This window comes from Equus przewalskii, chromosome 27, assembly GCF_037783145.1.
Source record: "Equus przewalskii isolate Varuska chromosome 27, EquPr2, whole genome shotgun sequence".
Lineage (NCBI taxonomy): Eukaryota > Metazoa > Chordata > Mammalia > Perissodactyla > Equidae > Equus > Equus przewalskii.
In genome coordinates, this window is record NC_091857.1 from 38,809,697 (window position 1) to 38,832,989 (window position 23,293).

At 42.3% G+C, this 23,293-nt stretch overlaps 1 protein-coding gene across 9 annotated transcripts in view; it reads right to left on the bottom strand.

The window, feature by feature from the left end:
- The window catches only part of HSF2BP (heat shock transcription factor 2 binding protein), a 107,916-nt gene that overhangs the window by 30,614 nt on the left and 54,009 nt on the right, over nt 1-23,293 (bottom strand). For all 9 annotated transcript variants that reach the window (XM_070597343.1, XM_070597339.1, XM_070597335.1 and 6 more), the window contains one exon: nt 8,522-8,625. In XM_070597343.1, the coding sequence (XP_070453444.1) occupies nt 8,522-8,625 (104 nt within the window). The remainder of the gene's footprint in view (nt 1-8,521; nt 8,626-23,293) is intronic.

A 23,293-nucleotide genomic window follows, 5' to 3' on the forward strand; every position in this document is an offset into this window, starting at 1 on the left:
TCCTTTTGCTGAGGAAGACTGGCCCTGAGCTAACATCCGTGCCCATCTTTCTCTACTTTATACATGGGACGCCCACCACAGCATGGCTTTTGCCCAGCGGTGCCATGTCCGCACCCGGGATCCGAACTGGTGAACCCTGGGCTGCCTGAAGCAGAAGGTGCACACTTAACTGCTGTGCCACTGGGCCGGCCCCAAGAGACTTTGGTCTTTTCTTAATCTATGAAGTATTGAGCGAAGTGTGTTAAAATCTCCATGATCATGGGGGATTTGTGAATTTCTTCTTATGTTCTTTTCAGTTTTTATTTTATCTTTAGACTATATTAGGATGTGCATATATAAGTTCAGAAATTGTTATATCCTTCTGGTGAATTGATGAAAATCTGCCTGGTATGTTTTTCCTTTTACTCTCAATCTTTATGTATTCATAAGTTTTAGATAGCTCTCTTATAAACAACATATAATTGGACGATTGTTTTAAATCCAGACTGACATTACTATCTTTTAACTGAGTCATTTGGTCCATTTACAGTTATTATAATTGTACATATATGTGGACTTACTGCTTCCATCTTATCTTTGTTTTCTTTTTTCCTCTTTCTTGCCATCTTTATTTTTCACATTCCATTTTATCCTGTATTGACGTTATAAGTGTCTGTTTTATTTCTATTATCTCCATGTTACCCTAGAAATTTTAACCTGCATACTAACTATCAAAGTCTGAAATTAACCAGTATTTTTGCTCTCCCCGTGAACGTAACGGTGTAACTCTGCCTATCCTCCTCCCAGCACATGTGCTATTATTCTGCTCTTGATGTTCAAATTCTATCATTTTGGTTTTCTGTTTGTCTTACTTTATATAGTCAATATTTGTTTAGACTTATCCCTACATTTGCTCCTCTCTCTGATCGTCATTCTTACTTGCATCTCATACCTTCCATCTGAGACCACGCTCCTCCTCAAGTGTAACCTTTAGAATCTCCTATTGGGAGGGTCTACTGGTGACAGACTCTTAGTTTTTGTTTGTCTAAAACATCTTTATTCCATCCTTGTTCTGAAACATATTTGTTAGGCGAGAAGGAGGCATACAAATTCAAGTTGACAGTTATTTTCTCTCAGCATTATGATACCGCCCTGTCGCTGCTAAGGGATCACCTATGAGTCTAAGCGTTCTTCCTTAGAAGGTAGACATCTTGTTCTGTCCGTCTGCTTCTAAGGGCTTCTCCATCTGTAATATTCTGCAGTTTTCACTACAATTTGTCTAGGTGTAGACTAATTTTCATTTATCCTGCTTATAACTAGGTAGACTTCTCAAATTAAGCAAACAAGGTTGGGAAACTTCTCAGCTACTCTCTTCACAGCTTGCCTGTCCTGTTCCCTCTCCTCTCTCTCCAGAACTCTGACTAGCCGTATGTTAAATTCTTAGTCTCTCCTCTGTATCTCTTACCTGCTCTTATTTTCCACCTCTGTCTCTCTGGGCTTCGTTCTGGATAATTTCTTCAGATCTGCCTATATCAATTTAATTATCTCTTCAACTATGTATAATCTACTATCAAGTTAATAAAATTACAATTGTAATCATTATATTTTCATTTCCAGAAATACTATTTGATCCTTTTTGAGATCTGCCTGGTCATTTCTACAATCTCTTACTCTTCACTCGTATATTAATCCCTTCTTTTATTTCTTTAAACACATTTATTTTATATTGATATAGTAATTCTTATATCTAAAATCTTCTGCAGGTTATGTTATTTATTTCACTAATGATGTTTCCCAGGCTTTTTGTGATTTTTAATATGCGAGCTCAAGTTCTTGGAACCTTATCTCTAAGAATTCCTTGAAGACTTGGCTGAAGTCAAAGAATCTTCCAGAAATGATCTGCATTGTTCTCTAAATGGGGACCACCCAGTAGTTTGAATTAAGGCTTCAAGCTGCACGAAACCCAGCCTATGGTAATTAATTCTCTGAGGAGATTTTTCCTCCACTACAGCCTATGGTCATCCTCAGAAGAGATTTTCCCCCACTACGCTCAGTGCCAAAGGTCAAAACAGGCAATCTTCCTGCAGTCCCCAGGGGTAGGAGGAGTATCGTCAGTTTACCCTTACCATGTTGGTAAATACCTTTGGGAGTTCCCTACTAGGCTACTCATTTAGGGTGGGACCTGGGCTTGCTTTCCTGTCCCCATACCCTGTGAGTTCAGGAAACTGAAGGTCATTTTGACAAATGCCCTCAAAGCAGGAGTTAGCTCCATTTCTGTCAACCTCTCTGGCGTCCCACTTTCACTTGGCTTTTGTGCCTGGGTATAATTACTTTTTTTCTAGCTCAGAGGAGCATTTTTAAAAATGTTTTTTACATCTCATGTGGCATTTTGACTCTTTTCAGTAAGGAGAGTTGGTCCAGGATCTATTCCATCATAGCCTTGGCTCCCAATTCCTGGCCTTCAAGGATGGACTGTAGGGAGATGTGCAGGAGGCTACCGACGTTCCCGAAATGCAAACTGATGGAGGCTCAAAACCACATGGTAACGGTAGATGGTGGTCAGACTCTGCATGTATTTGAAAGCAGAGCCATCAGGACTTCCTAACAGACTGGATGTGGGTGTGAGAGGAAAAGGAGACAAGAATCACTCCAAGGTTTTTAGAGGCCTGAGAAATTGGAAAAATAGAGTTGTCATCAACTGAGATTGGGAAGGCTGTAGGTAGAATTTAATGTGGGGGAAGATTAGGAATTTAGTCTGAACACATTGAGCTTGAATGTCTATTAGGTGCCCATGTGGAGACGTCTGAATGTCTATTAGATATCCACATGGAGACGTCTGAATGTCTATTAGATATCCACATGGAGACGTCTGAATGTCCATTAGATATCCACTGGAGACGTCTGAATGTCTATTAGATATCCACGTGGAGACCTCTGAATTTCTATCAGATATCCACATGGAGACGTCTGAATGTCTATTAGATATCCACGTGGAGGGGCTGGCCCCAAGGCTGAGTGGTTAGGTTCATGCACTCCGCTTCAGCAGCCCAAGGTTTCACCAGTTTGCATCCTGGGCGCAGACATGGCACTGCCCATCAAGCCGTGCTGAGGTGGCGTCCCACATGCCACAACTAAAAAGACCCACAACTGAAAAAAAAATATACAACTATGTACCAGGGGACTTTGGGGAGAAAAAGGACAAATAAAATCTTTTAAAAAAAAAAAGATATCCACGTGGCGACATCTGAATGTCTATTAGATATCCATGTGGAGACATCTGAATATCTATTAGATAGCTATGTAGAGATGTCTGAATGTTTATAAGCTATCTATGGGGAGATGTCTGTATGTCTATTAGATCCACGGGGAGATGTCAAATAGATAGCTGGACATATGACTCTGGAGTGCGGGAGAGAGGTCTAGGCTGAAGATAAAAATTTGGTAGAACTATCAATGTGTCATATTATGCAGGCAAACCAAATAAATGTAAAGTGGGAGGCAATTTCCAAATGCCTATTCAACATTGTACACATGGGTAGGAAAGCCAGCACTAAGTTAAAAGTTAAAAGAGTGATCATTATACTAGTTTGCATTAACAGTAATGTAACATGTGGTCATCATCCCAATACACTCTGTCCTCATCAGCTATTTGCTACAGTTCTGTGCCAGTTCTGCCACTTAAGAGGAATGTGAAGAATTTGGAGAAAGCCTGGGGAAAAGCCAGATACAAGTTGAATAAAGAGAAGGAAAACGAAATCCAGCAAAGGTTAAAGGAAATAAGATTATTCAGTCAGGGATGATTAATAGCAACTGGTCCTGTACTCTGGATCAGAGAAGTCCGGAAACTTGAAAGCAACTTGCCACCTTTAGATCAAACAAAATAAAAGGAAATGAGCTTTCACTGCGGTATGAATTATATTAGAAATAAAAAGGGAAACTTAACACCTACTACATTAGGTGTTGGCCTGGGCACTATTGCATTTTAATAAACATTAAGATCCTTGAGGCAGAAATCTCCATTTTGCAGATCAGAAAAGAGGGATCCTAAAAGGTTAGTTAAGTTCTCAAGTAGAAGAGCTGCCATTTCCATCTGGGTCTAATGAGTCCAAAGTCTACATTCTTTAAATATATTAAATTTCCTAATAGAAAAATTGATAAAAGTAGGAACCAATTATTGAGAGAAGTCATGCAATCTGTTTTTCCTAGATCTTTTAAAAATTAGAAGAGACTCTTTTTGTCTAGTGTATTTTCATAAAGCAGATCTACCTAAAAGCAAAGGGGTAGAACAAGCCAGTTTTCAAATTCTCTCCTAGTCCTAAGCAGCTGTGAAGGTCCAGAATTCTGAAACCATCACAACACACTACCAAGCACCAAGAAGTACATGTTATTTTTCAGGGAACTACTTTTGTTCCTATTTTTCTAATCTAGAATAAAATATGTACTCACCTTACTAAAATACACATAAAATTCCATAACAAATTTTGATTTTTTAATTAATTTGTATGTGCGTGTGAGGAAGACTGGCTCTGAGCTACCATCTGTGCCAATCTTCCTCTATTTTACGTGGGAAGCCAGCACAGCACGGCTTGATGAGCGGGTGCTAGGTCCACCACCAGGATCTGAACCTGCGAACCTCGGGCTACTGAAGTAGAACATGCGAACTTAACCACTACACCACCGGGCTGGCTCCCAAGTTTTGATTTTTAAGTTAAAGTAACTCCATACATAACTCAGGGGTCAAATATCCTGGTCTTGATAGACCTTGTTTTTGTTTGACTGTGATAACAAATAACTCTACAGATATCAAGTAGGATGACCTTGGAGAAGATTTATTAGGGTTTGGCCTGTGATCGTTGTGTCAAAAGAACTTGTCTTTATGGACCAGAAAGCCTGATGCCCCAGTGGCAAAAAGTGGCATTCAGGCAACTTCACCACCACCCTTCACTGCATGCGACCCGACGTTTAAGCAGAAACCATCCACCCTGGTCAAAGAGCACCATCTCCGCTGAGTGTCAGGAACAGACACTCCTGGTTGCCTGATGCCTAGAGAGCTGCATAAAATGAAATGAAACTCAATGATTTTCACTCAGCCCTGGAAAATGTCTGGAGTACCAGAGCTAGAAAGGGGCATAGAGAACATTTAGCCCAATGCCTTCTTTTTATGAGAAGGTAAACAACCAGCAGAAGTGCCAAAGGATCACTGGCTGCAAGCTAGCTCACACAGAGAGGGGGGCATCTAGTTTCAGGCCCTCTATCTCAGAGGCAAGTGAAGGAGAGAAGTCACCCAGAACCAAGGCTTCCATCTCAGAGACACTTCTTGAGGAAGAACACCCCAATAGAGTGGCTAAGAGACAGGAGCTGAAGCCCGGCTGTCAGGATTTCCACCTAGCGGCTGTATAACCTTGAACAAGTTACTTCACGTCTATGTGCCTCAGTTTCCGCGTCTATAAAACAGAAATTGTAATATTTACCTTATAAAGGTATTTAGAGAAATGAATCTGAGTATACAATAAAGCACCTAAAACAGTGACTGGCATTCAAAAAGCACTAGGTATTCTTATTTAATTATTCTCTCCCTCTCCCTACCCCCTGCTCCCTCCAACTGGCAGCATCTGCTTGCACACAGCCCATGACAACCAGCCTGGATAGTTACCTTACAGGTCAAGTCCACCTCTGACTCTATGTCTCCCTTAGTTCACATTTTCAGGGGAAAAAAAAATGGCTGTTTGGTCAAGTATCCAACGCTGGTGGATAAGATTATCATGCACTACAAACACAGCCTCCCCTCAGCCTGCCTTTAAAACTGTGGGAGGTCTGGGTTTTATCCTACTTGCAAGCTAACAAGTTAGCATGCTATAGTTTCATGGATGCTGGCAGAAGACATGAGACTTCTGAGCTTGAGACAAAAAACTTTACTACTCCACAGCAACAGCCATATCCAGAGCATCCGCTCTTGTGTCAGCTCAGCGAGACCCAATTCTACCAGGCCATGCACATGCCGCGGGTTGCATTACAGAAGAGGAATCCCAAGCTCAGGGAACCCAAGTCTTTCATAATGGGTAGTAAGCCTGCCTGACCTTTGCCCTAGAAGGAAGCATTACCCATACTGTATGGGTGTAAACAAACCCACCCTTTGCTCTGGAGAGGGACAGTATCTCTATCTCCCAAGGCCCTTCAGTATACAAGCATCCTTGAAAAGAGAGCCGGGAACAAAGGAGGTCAGCTCCTCTGCTCTTAAGACATAAACATGGGAGATCTATGTGCCCCAACGATATCCAAATAAATGGACATTTATACTGTGTTCATGGATTGGAAGATTCGATGCTGCTAAAATGTGAATTCTCCCCAAAACAAACTGTCAATTCAACACAATCCCAATAAAAATCCCAACAGGATTTTTTGGGTAAAAAGTGACAAGCTGATTCTCAAATTTATACGGAAATACAAACGACTTCGAAACACCCAAACAACTTTGAAAAATAAGAACAAAGTTGAAGGATTTACACTACCCAACTTTATGATACTGGCATAATGACACAAAATTGAATCCATGGAACAGAACAGAATCTAAAACTACACCCTCACATATATTGTCATTTGATTTTCAACAAAGGTGCCAAGGCATTTCAGTGGAGAAAGGAAAGTCTTCAAAACAAATGGCACCAGATCAACTAGGTAGCCTTATGCCAAAAAAAAGAACTTTGATTCATACTTCTCGCTGTATACAAATATTAACTCAAAATGGATCATAGACCTAAATGTAAAATGCAAAATTATAAAACTATTAGGAGAAAATACATTAAAAAATCTTTGTGACCTTGAGTTAGGCAAAGATTTCTATACCAAAAGCATGATTCATAATCGAAAAAGAATGATAAATTTCATCAAAATTAAGAACTTCTGTACTTTAAGGATGCTCTTAAGAGAATGAAAAGATAACTAACAGACTAGGAGAAAATATCTGCAAACTTCATATCTGAGAAAGGATTTCTATGTAGAATATACAAAGAACTCTGAATACTCAATTGAAACAAGCCAACTTTTTAAAAATGAGCAAAAGATATGAACAGACACTTAATCAGAGAAGATATGTGGATGGCAAATAAGCACATGAAAAGATGCCCAACATCATTAGTCATAAAACAAATGCAAATTAAGACCACAGTGAGGTACCACTACATCCTTACCAGAATGTCTAAAATTAAACAGAACGACCATACCGAGTACTGACGAGGACGCGCAGCAACTGGAACACTAACACACTGCTGGGGGGAGTGCAAAATGCTTACTCACTTCGGAAAACAGTTTGACAGTTTCATAAAAACTAACACACATCTAACACATGATGTAGACATTCTACTTCCAGGTATTTACCCAAGAGAAATGAAAGCATATGTCCATGCAAAGACACAGAAGAATGTTCATAGGAGCTTTATTTATCATAGCCAAACACATCTGAGACAACCCAAATGTCCATGAACAGCTGAATAAATAAAGCAATCATGGTATATCCATATAATACTATTTAGCAATAAAAAGAAATCAACTATTAACACACACAACACGAATGGATCTCAAAATAATTATGCTGAGTAAAAGGCAAAAAAGAACACAAAATATACGATTCCATTTATATAAACTTGCAGAAAACAAAAACCAATCTATAGTGCAGAAAGGAGAGGAGTGGTTGTCTGGAAAGAGAGTAATGGGAGGGAGGGGTCACCAAGGAGCACAAGGCATTTTTGGGAGTGACAGGTATGTTCATTATCTTGACTATGGTGATGAATTTACAGGTGTAGATTTATGTCAAAACTTATCAATTGTTTGTCTTAAATGTGTGCAGTTTATCACATGTCAATTATACCTCAAAAAAACTGTTTAAAAAACAGCATTTACCACCAAGTAGAGCTGAAGCTCAAAAACAGAGATTGACCTGAATTATGAAAAAATAAGGAAAGTCCATTTTTTTGCACGCTTGAGTGAAATACATAACACTAAACACACAGTGTTATAAATTATGATGAACAGACTGGGACAAAATTTTAGGTTACATTGGTGGTAAGGGAGAAGAGGAACAGTAAAGACAGCCTTTTATTTCAAAGAAAATTTTAAAAGCACATATACATAATATATATATATGTTCATATATATGTAACTTCAGAGCTGTGATATCTCTCAGATTTCCTTTTCCCCACATTCCTTAACAATGGGACTTCTCCTTTACCTGATATTCAGACTCGCAGACAACACATATAGTACTGTATTGTTCTCAGAGAAGGCAATAGGTTACTGTCATTTACCAACTGTTTTATCATTTTTCTTTATATCACAGAATCATAACTAAATTGAAAACAATACTTCAGAAACAGAACTAGAATAACTCAGCACACCATTGAGTTTTCCATAATTTGAAATCCTTTTTTTAAAGAAATAGTAACACCTTGAGACAACCAATCCTAATTTCTAATACTTTACAACTTCCTTCAGCCACAGAGGAGTAGGCACATAGCCATCCGAGAGATATATGTAAACCTCTCCTTACCACTCAAAAGCCACCACAGCAAAGGGATGAATCCTGGACTCTCACTGATGTACTTCAAGCCTTTCAAATTGATGCTCACATTGTACAAGGACATCAGCATTAACCTGAAATGTGAAAGAAAATGGTGTTGAAATGTTGGCTCCTCCACTCTATATTTCACCCTAAATACATCTCTTGGTTAACAGGACTTTAACATACTTAGAGGTTTCCTTGCATTTCAGGCATCCAATTCTACAATCTGTATGACAGGTATAGCAAGCAGAAGGTATGTGAAATAATAATTGTCTCTGAAGCTACAGGAAAATGGGAAACTTGAGCAACAGTGCCACACAATACCACCTTTAGGCTCACATAATCAAGAGACATGAATGTAGAGATGGTACCACAGGAAACCTCAAAACTATATCTATTGAATCATCTCTTTTATTACCAATCCTGCATTTATATACAGGTAACCCTCAATTCACAAGTATACTATACTCTAAACAAACATTTTCTTAAAGGAAAGGACCCTCAACCTGGTCTTCAAAGAATTCCCACAAATACAGTACTAACAAATGTGAGTTCATAATAAAGATCAGAAAATACACACAAAAAACACCCTTATAAGTAACAGCACAAAGAACCAATGAGAGCCGCATACTAGAAGTATCAGAGTCAGATACTAGACATATCAAGTGAAGAGTAGAAAATGTGTATGTTTAATAGGTATAAATAATTCAATAAGAAATTAAAAACATGATCAAGGAGCTACCAAGTATTATAAATGACCAGGAACTCAAGAGAACCTAGGAGAGCTCACAAAAATGAAAACTATAATAATCAAACTGTAAAACTCAAGGGTAATTGACCCCTGGGAAAGGAGAAATACTAAATAGGAAATAGAGCTAAAGAAATTGTAGCAGAGAGAGCAAAGCCAGGAAGGAGGAAGCCCATAAAGGAGGGTGCCAGAACGAGGGGAGCACTAAGACGTGCACACGAAATGGCCCCGGCTGGGGCTGCCTCTGAACTATGTCACCACGAGGCAGACACTAAGGAGCCCAGTGGAGACAGAGAGCTGGAAAACCCAGGAACAGGCACAGTTTGTGGCTGCTGACCACCTCCGGGGAGCCAGGGTTTAGGAGTCAGGTAAAGCTAACCACCTGCTAGGACAAACATCAATTCTCTTCAGGAAAAGATAAGAGTCCAGAGTCCACAACACACCTTCTACAACGTCCAGCATACAAGCGAATGTTTAACTCGCAGGGCTGGCTAGGCGAGGAGAGTAGGGCAGTTGCTTTGGGCACAAATTTAAGAGATGCCAAAAGACTCAGTAACCAAGATTTTTAAAATATATTATAATGCAAATTTTAAAAAAATCAAAACTACTGTAAAAGTTCCATAATAAGCAATATGTCAAAATATTAAATAAAGATGAGATCAGTAACAGTTCCATACCAAGACACATTAGAGCCTGAGGCAAAAGGAAAATCAGTAATAGCGACTCTCCATTAACAAGGGACTACGTAAATAAATTAAGGTGGGCCAGGCACACACGCATGCCATGGAAAATGTTTATTACAGCCCTCTCTTAAAACAGCTGGTTTCCTCACTAACCCTACTTTGTCAAAAGCAAGCTCCGTGGCTGATTCGTCTTTATCACCCACAGCCTGGTACAGTACCTGGGACACTAAGCACTCCGTTTAAATACGGAAAATGACTCAATTCCCAGTGACCGAGAGCCTCAGCAGGGCAAAGCAAGCAGGGACAGGTCTTTCTCTCCTCGTATTTTAGGGGCATCTTCAAGGTCAAGACAAGCTACGGAGTCCAAGAAGGTAACACTAGACGAGCGCCCTCGACAGCAGTGAGGCCCAGCTTTCCAGTTACGATCCTCAGCCCCCCGTGGGCCAAAGATGAGCCGCAAGTGCAAATCCTCTCAAGGTTTCCTGAGACATCCAAATACCTATTCGCTAGTAACCTATTATGAGTTATTAAGGGCTATTCAAATGTCATATTCATGAGAAAAATTCAGCACCTTGACTAGAATTTTCAGCGGTCTCTGATCCAGTGTTCCAGGAAGAGAAAAGTTCCTACTTCAGATTACCAGCACAGATAGCTGGAATTCCTTAAAATTAAATGTACTGTCTATGCTGCTCTCACGCACAACAGCAGGGCTGAGTCATTGCAAGAGAGATCATATGGCCTACAGAGCCTAAAATATTCTCTATCTGGCCCCTTACAGAAGAAGTTTGCTAACTCCTGCTTTAGAGCATGAAAATAAGATAAACCAATCTTCTCTAGATCTTAAAAGGCAAAGTTAACCTCTAGACGGCAACTGTAATACGTGTGCAAATATGCGGCAGAAGATACGTCCAGCTGAAATTCTTCATTGACTGCCATTTAACTTTAAGGTGTCAAAAACGACTCACAAATTGACAGATATCTTTAAAATTTCCTATTTGGTCAAAATCAGCCATCCTTGTGAAGCAAACATGGAACAAAGGTGATTGCAATGACCATGGTGCCACCTGAGACCTCAAATCATGGTCAGGCTACATCTCACAGAAGACCAGCGACTTCTCCAAGATCACTCAAGGACCTAGCAAACACCAAACTCAGAATGACTCTCCGTTTCTTATCCAAATGTTTTCTATTCCAACCAAAAGCAATTTGTAAATAATGTATGACGTTTCCAACTGTCAAGTCAAAGAAACTGCCCACTCGACTCACTGTTATAGGACTTCACAGGAGATACTAAAAGTAAATGTCATTTCTCAAACGACTGTAGTACCAGGAGTCAGACTTTTTCCTCCAATGACAAAAAAGCCAGCAAAGCTGGCTTCCAACCACAAACCTAGGCAGAAGATTCGTTACAGATGGACTAATGGGCTCCAGAAGAACAACTTCCCGGTCTCTGCAGTCTTGAGAACTTGAGATACATCTGACACTGATAACAAAAGGACTGAAAGCAAGGCTAAAATAAAGGTAGTGGCGAACGTGGATGCCACAAAAGCAACAACGGGAACTCGCCTTCAATGAAAGGAAGCTCTCTTGGGGCTGGCCCAGTGGCGCAGCGGTTAAGTTCCCACGTTCCGCTTCTTGGCTGCCCAGGGTTCACCGGTTTGGATCCCGGGTGCGGACATGGCACTGCTTGGCAAAAGCCATGCTGTGGAAAGCGTCCCATGTGTAAAGTAGAGGAAGACAGGCACGGATGTTAGCTCAGGGCCAGTCTTCCTCAGCAAAAAAGAGAAGGATTGGCAGTAGTTAGCTCAGGGCTAATCTTTCTCAAAAAAAAAAAAAAAAAGAAAGGCAGCTCTCTTCACCTGGGTCACCGGCCTGGGGCTGGACAGGCTCTCCCGGTGGGGAGCTGGGAAGCCCTCCTGACGGTCTGGTGCGCAGGGCTGACTCACTGCAAGTAAAGGTGACGCAACTGAACTGCCTTATCCTTCATCTAAAAGAAACGCCAACTGTCACCTACAAGTAACAGAGAACAAACACACCCAGCACTTCCAAACAAACCAGCAATAAAGACAAACCAAAAGGCATGATTGTGATGGCCAGAAACAAAAACTACAAATCAGTCTTCCAAAACTGACTAAAATCTAAAGTAGCCAAATTAGCACCATCAAGTAATTCTCAGGAACAAGGAGCAATAAAAGTCTTAGAAAAGTTTGCTTATGTTATTTGAGAGAGAAGCAACTGGCAGAGCAATACAATTAGACATTTCAGACCAAATGACAGACGGCAGCTTGCAGTTAGAGGCCTATCAATTTTTAAAGAGGAATGCAGTAATTAACTACTTAGCATGCTTGTTTTAGAGTCTGCGACCCCTCCCCAATCGAGTCAGAACCTAAAAATCTGTGGTCCATGCCATATGTAATCCTAATCAAATACCTATAGATTAATTGTTATCTACTACGTAACACTGAAGAGACACAAAAGAATATAAACAACAACAGAACACACACCTCCCTGGTTAAGAAAGAAAACCTCACCACCACAGTCAAACCCCCGTGGAACTCTGAACGCGTACTTCAGGGCGGTGGGAACCACTGTCTACACCTGATGTGAGAATAGCCTTGCATGTCTGTATACTTGTACAACAGGGACAGAACCTGGCGATTTTGTTGTCCATGTTTGCAGCAGCAGCAGGAGGCCGTAGTAACCCCCACACCACGCTGAGGTGTCTGTTGATTTGCACAGTTCTAACGTCTTTGCACGATAGGTCCCCACACACTAACTGCCCTCCATCTGTCTGTTCTCCAGCTGACGGCGGTTCAGGTAGCTTCCTGGGGCACACCGTTACAAACATGGCTGCCAGGACGTTTCTGCACAAGTATCCTGGTGTTTACAGGTAAAACTTCCTCCGGAGTATGTAGGCAGAAGGGGAGTGCCTGTTCCAGGCATGCATGTGGTCAACCTCAACAGAGGCCGCCCAAGGGCCTCCATCTCCCTCCCCACAGCAAGAGGACAGGTGTCAGCTCTCCCGGCCTCACCTCCTCTCCAAAGCTCAAACTGCCTGACTCTGGTTTTTTTCAACGAGATGGAATGGAAAGGTATCTCATTAGGGTTATAATCTGCATTACAATTGAGGTCGAGAATCTTATCCATATTTACGAAGCTTGTCAGTATCTTTTGGGAACTGCCTGATTATCTCTTTGGTTATATGTATATTGGGTTATTCGCCTTTTTCTTATTGAAAAAGCTGAATACAGATTTTTGAGATTTTTAAAAATATAGATAGAATGATCAAACTAGATAGGTTGAAATCCTAAAAACGCCTCTCAGACAACCTGAGGTTATATTATTCATGGCACCAAATACCAATTTATAACTCAGTACTAGACCAATTCAGTGAACGATAAATGTTTTGGCATTAAGAGCCCTACCGCGTGAAAAATAATATACATTCATTTCCAGACCCCAAATGATAATTAACATCCTAGAAATATGTTATAATGTCCTTAATGATAACTTTCCTACTACCTAGCATTACTAAAGTTTTGACTGGAAACAATTTAGAAACCCAATCATGTTTGAATATTTCCTTTCAATTGGCATTAAGCTGCTCCTTCTGTGAAGAAGTCGTCAGGCCACCACTGCAGTGACACTTTGTATGACTTTTAACAACAACCAAGGTATGACCGTAACCCAGAAGGTGAGTATCCGCATCTCACTTGCTCGTTTAGCAGGACTTCCTGAGCATCTCCTGTGTGCCAGGCCCTGGGACACAGAGCTGAAGAGGCGGTATGTGCCCCCGGAAGTTCACCGTGAGAGGGAGAGACAAGCAGAGCAGATGCTGAGCAGACTGTCTGTGCTCTGAGGTCCCTTCCAAGCTCAGTGCCCTGAGCTGAGTTCTAAAGTGCTGCCATTATTTTAAGACATTTTGTGGAAATGCTGCTAGAATCATCTTCACAAATACAATCTGAGCTCTGACTATCCCGAAGAAGTTCTCTCTTCTTTGGAAGCTGGGATTCTGCGGAGAAGCCAGCCCACTGCTCCTGACGATGATGAATCATTGCTCACGGAGGCACAGAGCTGCACGCACAGCCACAGTCACTCAGAGCCACATCTCTTCAGAAATGTCATAATGCCAGTTTGGTCGCAAAGTATGAACTGGATTTCCTGCAGAGCTCACAAATTGGTTCTGCCCAGAGGACCTGGGAAATTTCATGAGCAGGACTTCTGCTGACGACAACTGGAAGTCATCGAGTGGGGGGTAACCAACAGTAACCTCAAGGAGCGGGATAAAGTACATTCCAGACTCCAGAGGCATTTCTACGCTCCCCCACCCCATGTGTCTGACAAGAAACAGCTCTGCTGAGCTGCTCTTCTCCCTCCTGGTCCTTCCTGACCATGCATGCTGCATACTCCCCGGCCCCTGCACAGTGAAACGTGCTTTGTCAGTAACCTGCGATTGGTACAGAGCAGACATATTCCCTTCACAGAGCCTGCAGCCCAACCCCAAACCTGGGAGAGCAGTATGCTGAGAGCCAAGCCATCGCTCAGGAATGTGGAAACCCCTCCCTGCCGCCCTCCAACGGCTCAGCCTGCCAGCAGACTCTTCTCTCTAGCTGAGGAGCCACCTTAAACTCTGGGCCTTCAGCCAACCCATTCAATGACATCTCCAGCAGTTCTGGCCCTAACACTGACCCTGAGAAGCAGCCAGAATAAGTTGTTAAAAGGCCGCCTGTGGCCTGTTCAATAAGGACCAATAAAATCATAACGAAGGATGGGCAACGAGAATAAGTTAATGCGAAAGTTAAGTACAAAAGAAATAGGGGTACTTAACAAGGCTAGAAGTCATCCTAATTCCTAAAATCCACATCTCCAATGTGAAACAAAAGTTTTGTTTGTCCAGCTCTTACTGTCAAGGAGAATAGCAACAACAGCATCACCTGACAGGAGTGGGGAAAGACAAGACACAGCCAGGACAGTCTCAGGGTCCAGTGCACCAGGCTCAGTGCCAGCATGATGCTCAATGGCCTCTGCAATCCTAAGGTCAGGGTGCAATCCTAGACACAGCACAGACCCTGCCTGTGCCAGACGTGCATGTGCGAGTCTGGATAACCCATGGTTACAGGTGGAAGAAACCGGACTGATGCTGACAATGACAGATGAAGCTCTTGACACTTCACACCCGAACTGGTGAACGACTAATGCATGGAGAAGAGCTGGCCAAGATCCTCTGCCAGGGGCTTGCCACTGGCTTGCAGCATGGAATTCTCCAGACCAGGCTGAGGGAGCCTAGTCTAGGGCTGGCCTGGGTGGCAAGCAGGCACTTGAGAGGCTGATGCAAATGTGAAAATTATCAACAGAGAACACAGTCCCGGTTGGTGTAGCAAGCAGGTGATCCTCCTGGAGGTATGGATGCCAAGGCTTAAGAGATCTACCACTACAGTAAACAGCAATCCACTCACCCTGCTGGAAGCACAAAGCACCTCGTGAGACCCCCAGGATCAGCTGGCATGTCTAGCCACCAGATGTTGGAAGTTTCTACATTTGAAGTTAAAAAAGTGTCTTCCCCAAAAAGGCAGATAAACTAGGGCTAGTGAGAAATTACAGTCTGAGAAGATATGATAATGAAAGAACTCACAGAGGCCAAGTCACAACAATGTCCCACTTGTTACCCTATGAGAAAGTGCCACCAAAGAGATGGCCCTGGTGCCCCATGGTAGAACTAAGTCTGTTATAAGGTCACTGACCCACAGGGCCCATGGGGACTCCAAAGGGAAGCAAAGGGAACAGGGTACCATGAGCCAGCCCTTCATTCTGGAAAAATGGAAACTTTTTTCCACATTCTGGAAAACATGTCACATCATGGTAAACCCAAAGTCACTCAAATTCTAGCAGAGCTGGCAAATGGACTGATGTGGACCCTAGGGCCCTGCTGAAGGTTGTCACAGCACAACTGGGAGAAAAAAGGCTGCCTAGGAGCCAGCAGAGTGGGAGAACTTGAAAATGCTAAAGCAAGAGATGACAACCAACTCAGCAAAATCCAAGAGGGCAGCTAATCAAAAGGACAGCTAATTGAAATCAGAGGTAGGAGGACTACTCACCCAAAAACCCCAAAAGCCAGATGTCCCTCTGACACATGAGAGAAGAGTGTGAGAGTGAGGGGCTATTAATAAGTGAGGCAGCTGAGATGAGTAAGCTCACAACCCACACCCTCAGTTCTCTCCACGGAGCAGGAAGTAGAGCCACCTGCAGAGGACTGAGTAACAGCAAAGCGGTCAGGTCACAAACAGCCTACAGTCCAACCTAGCAACTGTGGACAGCAAAGTGGGCACCGGTAAGGACACAGAGGAGGGTTCCCAGGGATGCTCACGTGCATGAAGTGGAAGAGAAATGGATTTTTTTTAATGGATTTAAAAAATGAGAACAAGGGGCGGGGCAGGACCAAGATGGCGGAGTGAGAGGTCTTCTTTGTCTCTCCCCCATCGAATCTACAACTAATTGGACATTCACCGATTAACAAAGGATATCCAGATAGCATCTCAAGACGCCTAAAAGTCTCGTGCTACTACACATCGGAATGCGGACAGACTTCCCCGCCGGGAGGAGGTGGAAATAGGTGAAAACTCTCTGACCCCCGACCCCCGGACAGCCTAGTTCCTGCAGGAGGCTCTCTTCCAGTAGACTCCACCATAGCATCGCCAAGCACCTAGGGCAGGAGTGTGCACTCACCAGCGGAGAGACAGTGGAAACAGGTGACAACACCGCTACCCAAGCCCCCCGCGATCACACCTAAGCCCAAGGGGAAATCCCCAGGGCCCCACACCCACTGGCAGAGAAGGCCTCCGCTCACCATTAGCAGGGAGGCCACGCCCAGAATCCAGGAAAAAGGAAAGCTCCCGGTGGGCAGATCCCCCGGGGCGGCTCCAGGCCACAAGCTGCTGCTGGGCTCACGATCTCCTGCACACGGGTCGGTACAGGGGGTGCCCGGACTTCCCGTGGACGTGCCTGGGGACTGGGTGGAGCTCCAACACCCGGCTCTGCGGCCCGGGGGGTTGCTCCAGGGTCCCACACCCCCCCAGCAGGGAGGGCCTCTGCTCACCATTGGCAGGGAGGCCCCACACAGCATTCGGAACACCAGGAAGCTCCCTAGAGCAGAATTCCCCACAAGGCAGCAGCTTACAAGCCACCGCAGGCCTATGGACTCTGGCCGTGTCCCAGACAAGGCAAGGGGCTCCCAGAGATCCCGTGAGAGTAAAGTGGGGCAGAGTAGAGCTCCGGTGAAACGACTACGTAGCCCAGGGGGGCACTCCAGGGTCCTACAGCAGCCTCAGTGAAAGCCTCTGCACAGCACTAGTGGAGAGGTCCCGACTGGCAGTCGCAAGGCGGGAAGGCCCTGGGGCAAAAGCAGCACAGCTAAGTGAGCTAATGACAAACTGCAGAAGATACCCATAGCTCTGCTGGGACCTATAGTGGACAAGTGTGATCTGGTGGGCTCTGTTAGGGACAAATCGGAGATTATACGTGATCCTGCTCCTGGCTGATGGGAAAGCCCACAACACCGCTGCAGACCACAAGGAGGGAGCGCGTCTAGGTGGGCTGCAGCAGTAGGCACCAGCAGCCTGAGGCCCCCTTGCAATAGCCCCCACAACCGACGAGGGACCCCACATGACCACTGTGACTACAAGGAGGGGTCCAGACCCAGTCAGTAACAGCTGACAGGGTTCCTGGTTGGGGCAGTCTAAACAGCTGCCCCCCGACACACACCAGTCGCAACAAGTGGAAGCAGTGACTAAACTCTATCTCTATGCGGAGTCACAAACCCACGCCATCAAGCAGTATGAAAAAATATATTAAATCTCCAGAACAGAAGGAAAATGATAAGCATCCAGAAAACAATCCCAAAGACAATGAAATCTACAACCTAAATGACGATGATTTCAAAACTGCCAATATTAAAAAATTCAATGACCTAAAAGAGAATTCAGATAGACAATCCAATGAGTTCAGGAGCTATGTCACAAAAGAGCTTGACACCATAAAGAAGAACCAATTAGAAATACTGGAGATGAAGAACACAATGGAGGAGATTAAGAAAAATCTGGACTCTCTGAACAGTACGGTCGATAATATGGAGGACAGAATTAGCAATTTGGAGGATAGGAATATAGAAATGATGCAGGCAGAGGAGGAGAGAGAATTAAGACTAAAAAGAAATGAAGAAACTCTCCAAGAATTATCTGACTCAATTAGGAGATGCAACATAAGGTATACCAGAGGGAGAAGAGAAGGTGAAGGGAGCAGAAGGCCTGTTCAAAGAAATAATAGCTGAGAACTTTCCAAACTTGGGAAGATAGATGGAACTTCATGTCAGAGAAGCCAACAGATCTCCAAACTTTATTAATGCAAGAAGACCAACCCCAAGACATATAGTAGTGAAACTAGCAAAAGTCAACGACAAAGAGAAAATACTAAGGGAAGCCAGGCAGAAGAAAATAACTTACAAAGGAAACCCCATAATGCTATCAGCAGATTTCTCAGGAGAGACCTTACAGGCTAGAAGAGATTGGAATGAAATATTCAAAACTCTGAAGGATAAAAACTTGCAGCCAATAATACTCTACCCAGCAAAAATATCCTTCAAATATGATGGAGAAATAAAAACTTTCCCAGATAAACAAAAGTTAAGGGAGTTCACCACCACAAAACCTCCTCTTCAAGAATTGCTCAGGAAGAAACTCATTCCTGAAAAATCAAAAAAAGGAAAGGGGTTACAAAATCCAGAAAAAAGGAGATAAGCAGAAGGACAATAACACAAAGTAACAGCTCTCCATCAGGACAAAATGCAAAAGAACCAGAAAGCAAGTGATAAAATTGCAACAGTAGGCCCCCACATTTCAATAATCACACTAAACATGAATGGATTGAACTCTCCAATCAAAAGGCACAGAGTGGCAGGATGGATCAAACAACAAGATCCAACAATATGCTGCCTCCAGGAAACACACCTCAGCCCCAAAGACAATCACAGACTTAGAGTGAAGGGGTGGAAGACAATACTCCAAGCCAATAATGAACAAAAGAAAGCAGGTGTTGCCATACTTCTATCAGACAAAGTAGACTTCAAACCAAAACAGGTAAAGAAAGACAAGGAGGGGCAGTATATAATGATAAAAGGGACGCTCCACCAAGATGACATAACAGTCATAAATACATATGCACCTAACATAGGAGCACCAAAATTCGTGAAGAAACTCTTAACAAAACTAAAAGAAGACATCAACAGCAATACAATAATAGTAGGGGACCTCAACACCCCATTAACACCAATGGACAGATCATCCAGACAGAAAATCAACAAGGAAATTATAGAATTAAATGAAAAATTAGATCAGACGGACCTAATAGATATATATGGAACACTTCATCCAAAAACAGCAGGTTACACATTCTTCTCAAGCGCGCATGGAACATTCTCAAGGATAGACCATATCTTGGGAAACAAAGCAAGCATCAGTAAGTTCAAGAGGGTTGAAATAATATCGAGCATCTTTTCGGATCATAATGCTATGAAACTAGAAATCAACTACAAGAATAAAGCTGGGAAAGGGGCAAAAATGAGGAGACTAAACAACATGCTACTGAACAAACAATGGAATATTGAAGAAATTAAAGAAGAAATCAAATATTATTGGGAGACAAATGAAAATGAAAACACACTGTGCCAAATTATTTGGGACGCAGCAAAGGCAGTCCTAAGAGGAAAATTCATTGCAATACAGGCTCACCTCAATAAGCAAGAAAAATCTTACATAACAACCTCAAACAACACCTAACGGAATTAGAAAAAGAAGAATAAACAAAGCCCAAAGTCAGTAGAAGGAGGGAAATAATAAGAATTAGAGCAGAAATAAATGATATTGAAACAAAAAAGACAGTAGAAAGGATCAATGAAACAAAGAGTTGGTTCTTTGAAAAAATTAACAAAATCGACAAACCCTTAGCCAGACTCACTAAAAAAAAAGAAGTCTCAAATAAATAAAATTAGAAATGAGAGAGGAGAAATCACAACAGACACCGAAGAAATACAAAGGACCATAAGAGAATACTATGAAAAACTATATGCCAACAAATTGAACAACCTAGAAGAAATGCATAAATTCCTAGACTCATACAACCTACCCAAACTGAATCAGGAAGAAATAGAGAATCTGAATAGACCAATCACAAGTAAAGAAATAGAAACAGTAATCAAAAACCTTCCCAAAAATAAGAGTCCAGGACCAGACGGCTTCTCTGGAGAATTCTACCAAACATTCAAAGAAGATTTAATACCTATCCTTCTCAAACTGTTCCAGAAAATAGAGGAAGATGGAGCACTCCCAAATACATTCTATGAAGCCAACATCACCCTGATCCCCAAACCTGACAAGGACAACACAAAGAAGGAAAACTACAGGCCAATATCACTGATGAACATAGATGCAAAAATCCTCAACAAAATTTTGGCAAACCAAATACAGCAATATATCAAAAAGATTATACACCATGATCAAGTGGGATTTATACCAGGGACACAGGGATGGTTCAACATCCACAAGTCAATCAACGTGATTCACTACATTAACAATATGAGAAACAAAAACCACATGATCATCTCAATAGATGCAGAGAAAGCATTTGACAAGATCCAACATCCATTTATGATAAAAACCCTCAATAAAATAGGTATAGAAGGAAAGTACCTCAACATAATAAAGGCCATATATGACAAATCCACAGCCAACATCATAGTCAACGGACAAAAACTGAAACCCATCCCTCTCAGAACAAGAACAAGACAAGGGTGCCCACTTTCACCACTCCTATTCAACATAGTACTGAAGGTGTTGGCCAGAGCTGTTCGGCAGGAAAAAGAAATAAAAGGAATCCAGATAGGCAACAAAGAAGTAAAACTCGCTGTCTGCAGACAACATGATCTTATATATAGAAAACCCCAAAGAATCCATACAAAAACTATTAGAAACAATCAACAACTACAGCAAAGTTGCAGGGTATAAAATCAACATACATAAATCAGTAGCATTTCTATACGCTAACAATGAACTAACAGAAAAAGATCTCAAAAACTCAATCCCATTCACGATCACAACAAAAAGAATAAAATACCTTGGGATAAATTTAACCAAGGAAGTGAAAGATCTATACAACGAAAACTACAAGACCTTCTTGAAAGAAATTGACGACAACATAAAGAGATGGAAAGACATTCCATGCACATGGATTGGAAGAATAAACATAGTTAAAATGTCAATACTACCTAAAGCAATCTACAGATTCAACGCTATCCCAATCAGAATTCCAATGTCATTCTTTACAGAAATCGAACAAAGAATCCAAAAATTCATATGGGGCAACAAAAGACCCCGAATTGCTAAAGCAATCCTGAGAAAGAAGAACAAAGCTGGAGGCATCACAATCCCTGACTTCAAAACAGACTACGAAGCTACAGTAATCAAAACAGCATGGTACTGGGACAAAAACAGGTGCACAGATCAATGGAACAGAATTGAAAGACCAGAAATAAAACCACACATCTATGGACAGCTAATCTTTGACAAAGGAGCTGAGGGCCTACAATGGAGGAAAGAAAGTCTCTTCAGCAAATGTTGCTGGGAAAACTGGACAGCCACATGTCAAAGAATGAAAATCAACCATTCTTTTTCACCATTTACTAAAATAAACTCAAAATGGATCAAAGACTGAAAGACTACGCCCAAAACAATAAGTCTTCTAGAAGAGAATATCGGCAGCACACTCTTTGACATCAGCTTCAAAAGAATCTTTTCGGACACCATAACCCCCCACATGAGGGAAACAATAGAAAGAATAAACAAATGGGACTTCATCAGGCTAAAGAGCTTCTTCAAGGCAAGGGAAAACAAGATTGAAACAAAAAAACAGCCCACTAAGTGGGAAAAAATATTCACAAGTTATTTATCTGACAAAGGGTTAATCTCCATAATATACAAAGAACTCACACAACTCAACAATAAAAAATCAAATAACCCAATTACAAAATGGGCAGGGGACATGAACAGACATTTCTCCAAAGAAGATATGCAGATGGCCAATAGACACATGAAAAGGTGCTCATCATCACTAATCATCAGGGAAATGCAAATCAAAACTACACTAAGATATCACCTTACACCTGTTAGAATGGCAAAAATATCCAAAACCAAGAGTGACAAATGTTGGAGAGGTTGTGGAGAAAAGGGAACCCTCATACACTGTTGGTGGGAATGCAAACTGGTGCAACCACTATGGAAAACAGTATGGAGATTCCTCAAAAAGTCAAGAATAGAAATACCTTATGACCCAGCCATCCCACTACTGGGTATATATCCTAAGAACCTGAAATCAGCGATTTCAGAAGCTCCATGCACCCCTATCTTCATTGCAGCATTATTCACAATAGCCAAGTCATGGAACCAACCTACTTGCCCAGCAACTGATGATTGGATAAAGAAGTTGTGGTATATTTATACAATGGAATACTACTCAGCCATAAAAAAGGACAAAGTTGTCCCATTCACAACAACATGGATAGACCTTGAGAGTATTATGTTGAGTGAAATAAGCCAGACAGAGAAAGACGAACTCTGTATGACTCCACTCATAGGTGGTAGTTAACATACGCACAAAGAGAACTGATCGGTGGTTGCCAGGGGAAAGGGGGGTGGGGGGAGGGCACTAGGGGTCAAGTGGTGTACCTACAACATGACTAATAATAATGTACAACTGTAATTTCACAAGGATGTTAACTTTTATAACCTTAATAAAAAAAAATGAGAACAAGGGCTTCCGGTTTCCAGTTCACATATGAGGAGCGTGGAAGTCGCCACTCTCTCCCAACAAATAAAAATCACAACAGACTGAAAAACCAACAACTCTTCTTGGATTCATAAGAGAAAGCGGACACAGGGCCAACCACTGCCCCCAGGACTGGAGAGACAGACAGGTGAACACAGGGAGCCAGCTTCCCAGAGCAGAGACTCACGAGAGGAAACCACCGCAGGAACCAGCGGTGGGAGAAGAAAACCTGAACTGCAACTGAGGAATTAGCCAAGGCTCAGTGTAGACAATGCTGACAGTTAAAAACTCCAGGGGGACCCAGTCAAAGGGAGGTCCCTACAATACTGTGAGATTTACCTCTAGGAGCTCAAGCAGGTTTCCACAGCAAGGGGAGGGGAAGAGGAACCATTCTGAAATACACCAGAGTGCTTTGTTCTTCCTAACAAGGCTGGCCCTCAGGGAAGCTAGTCAACCAGAGCC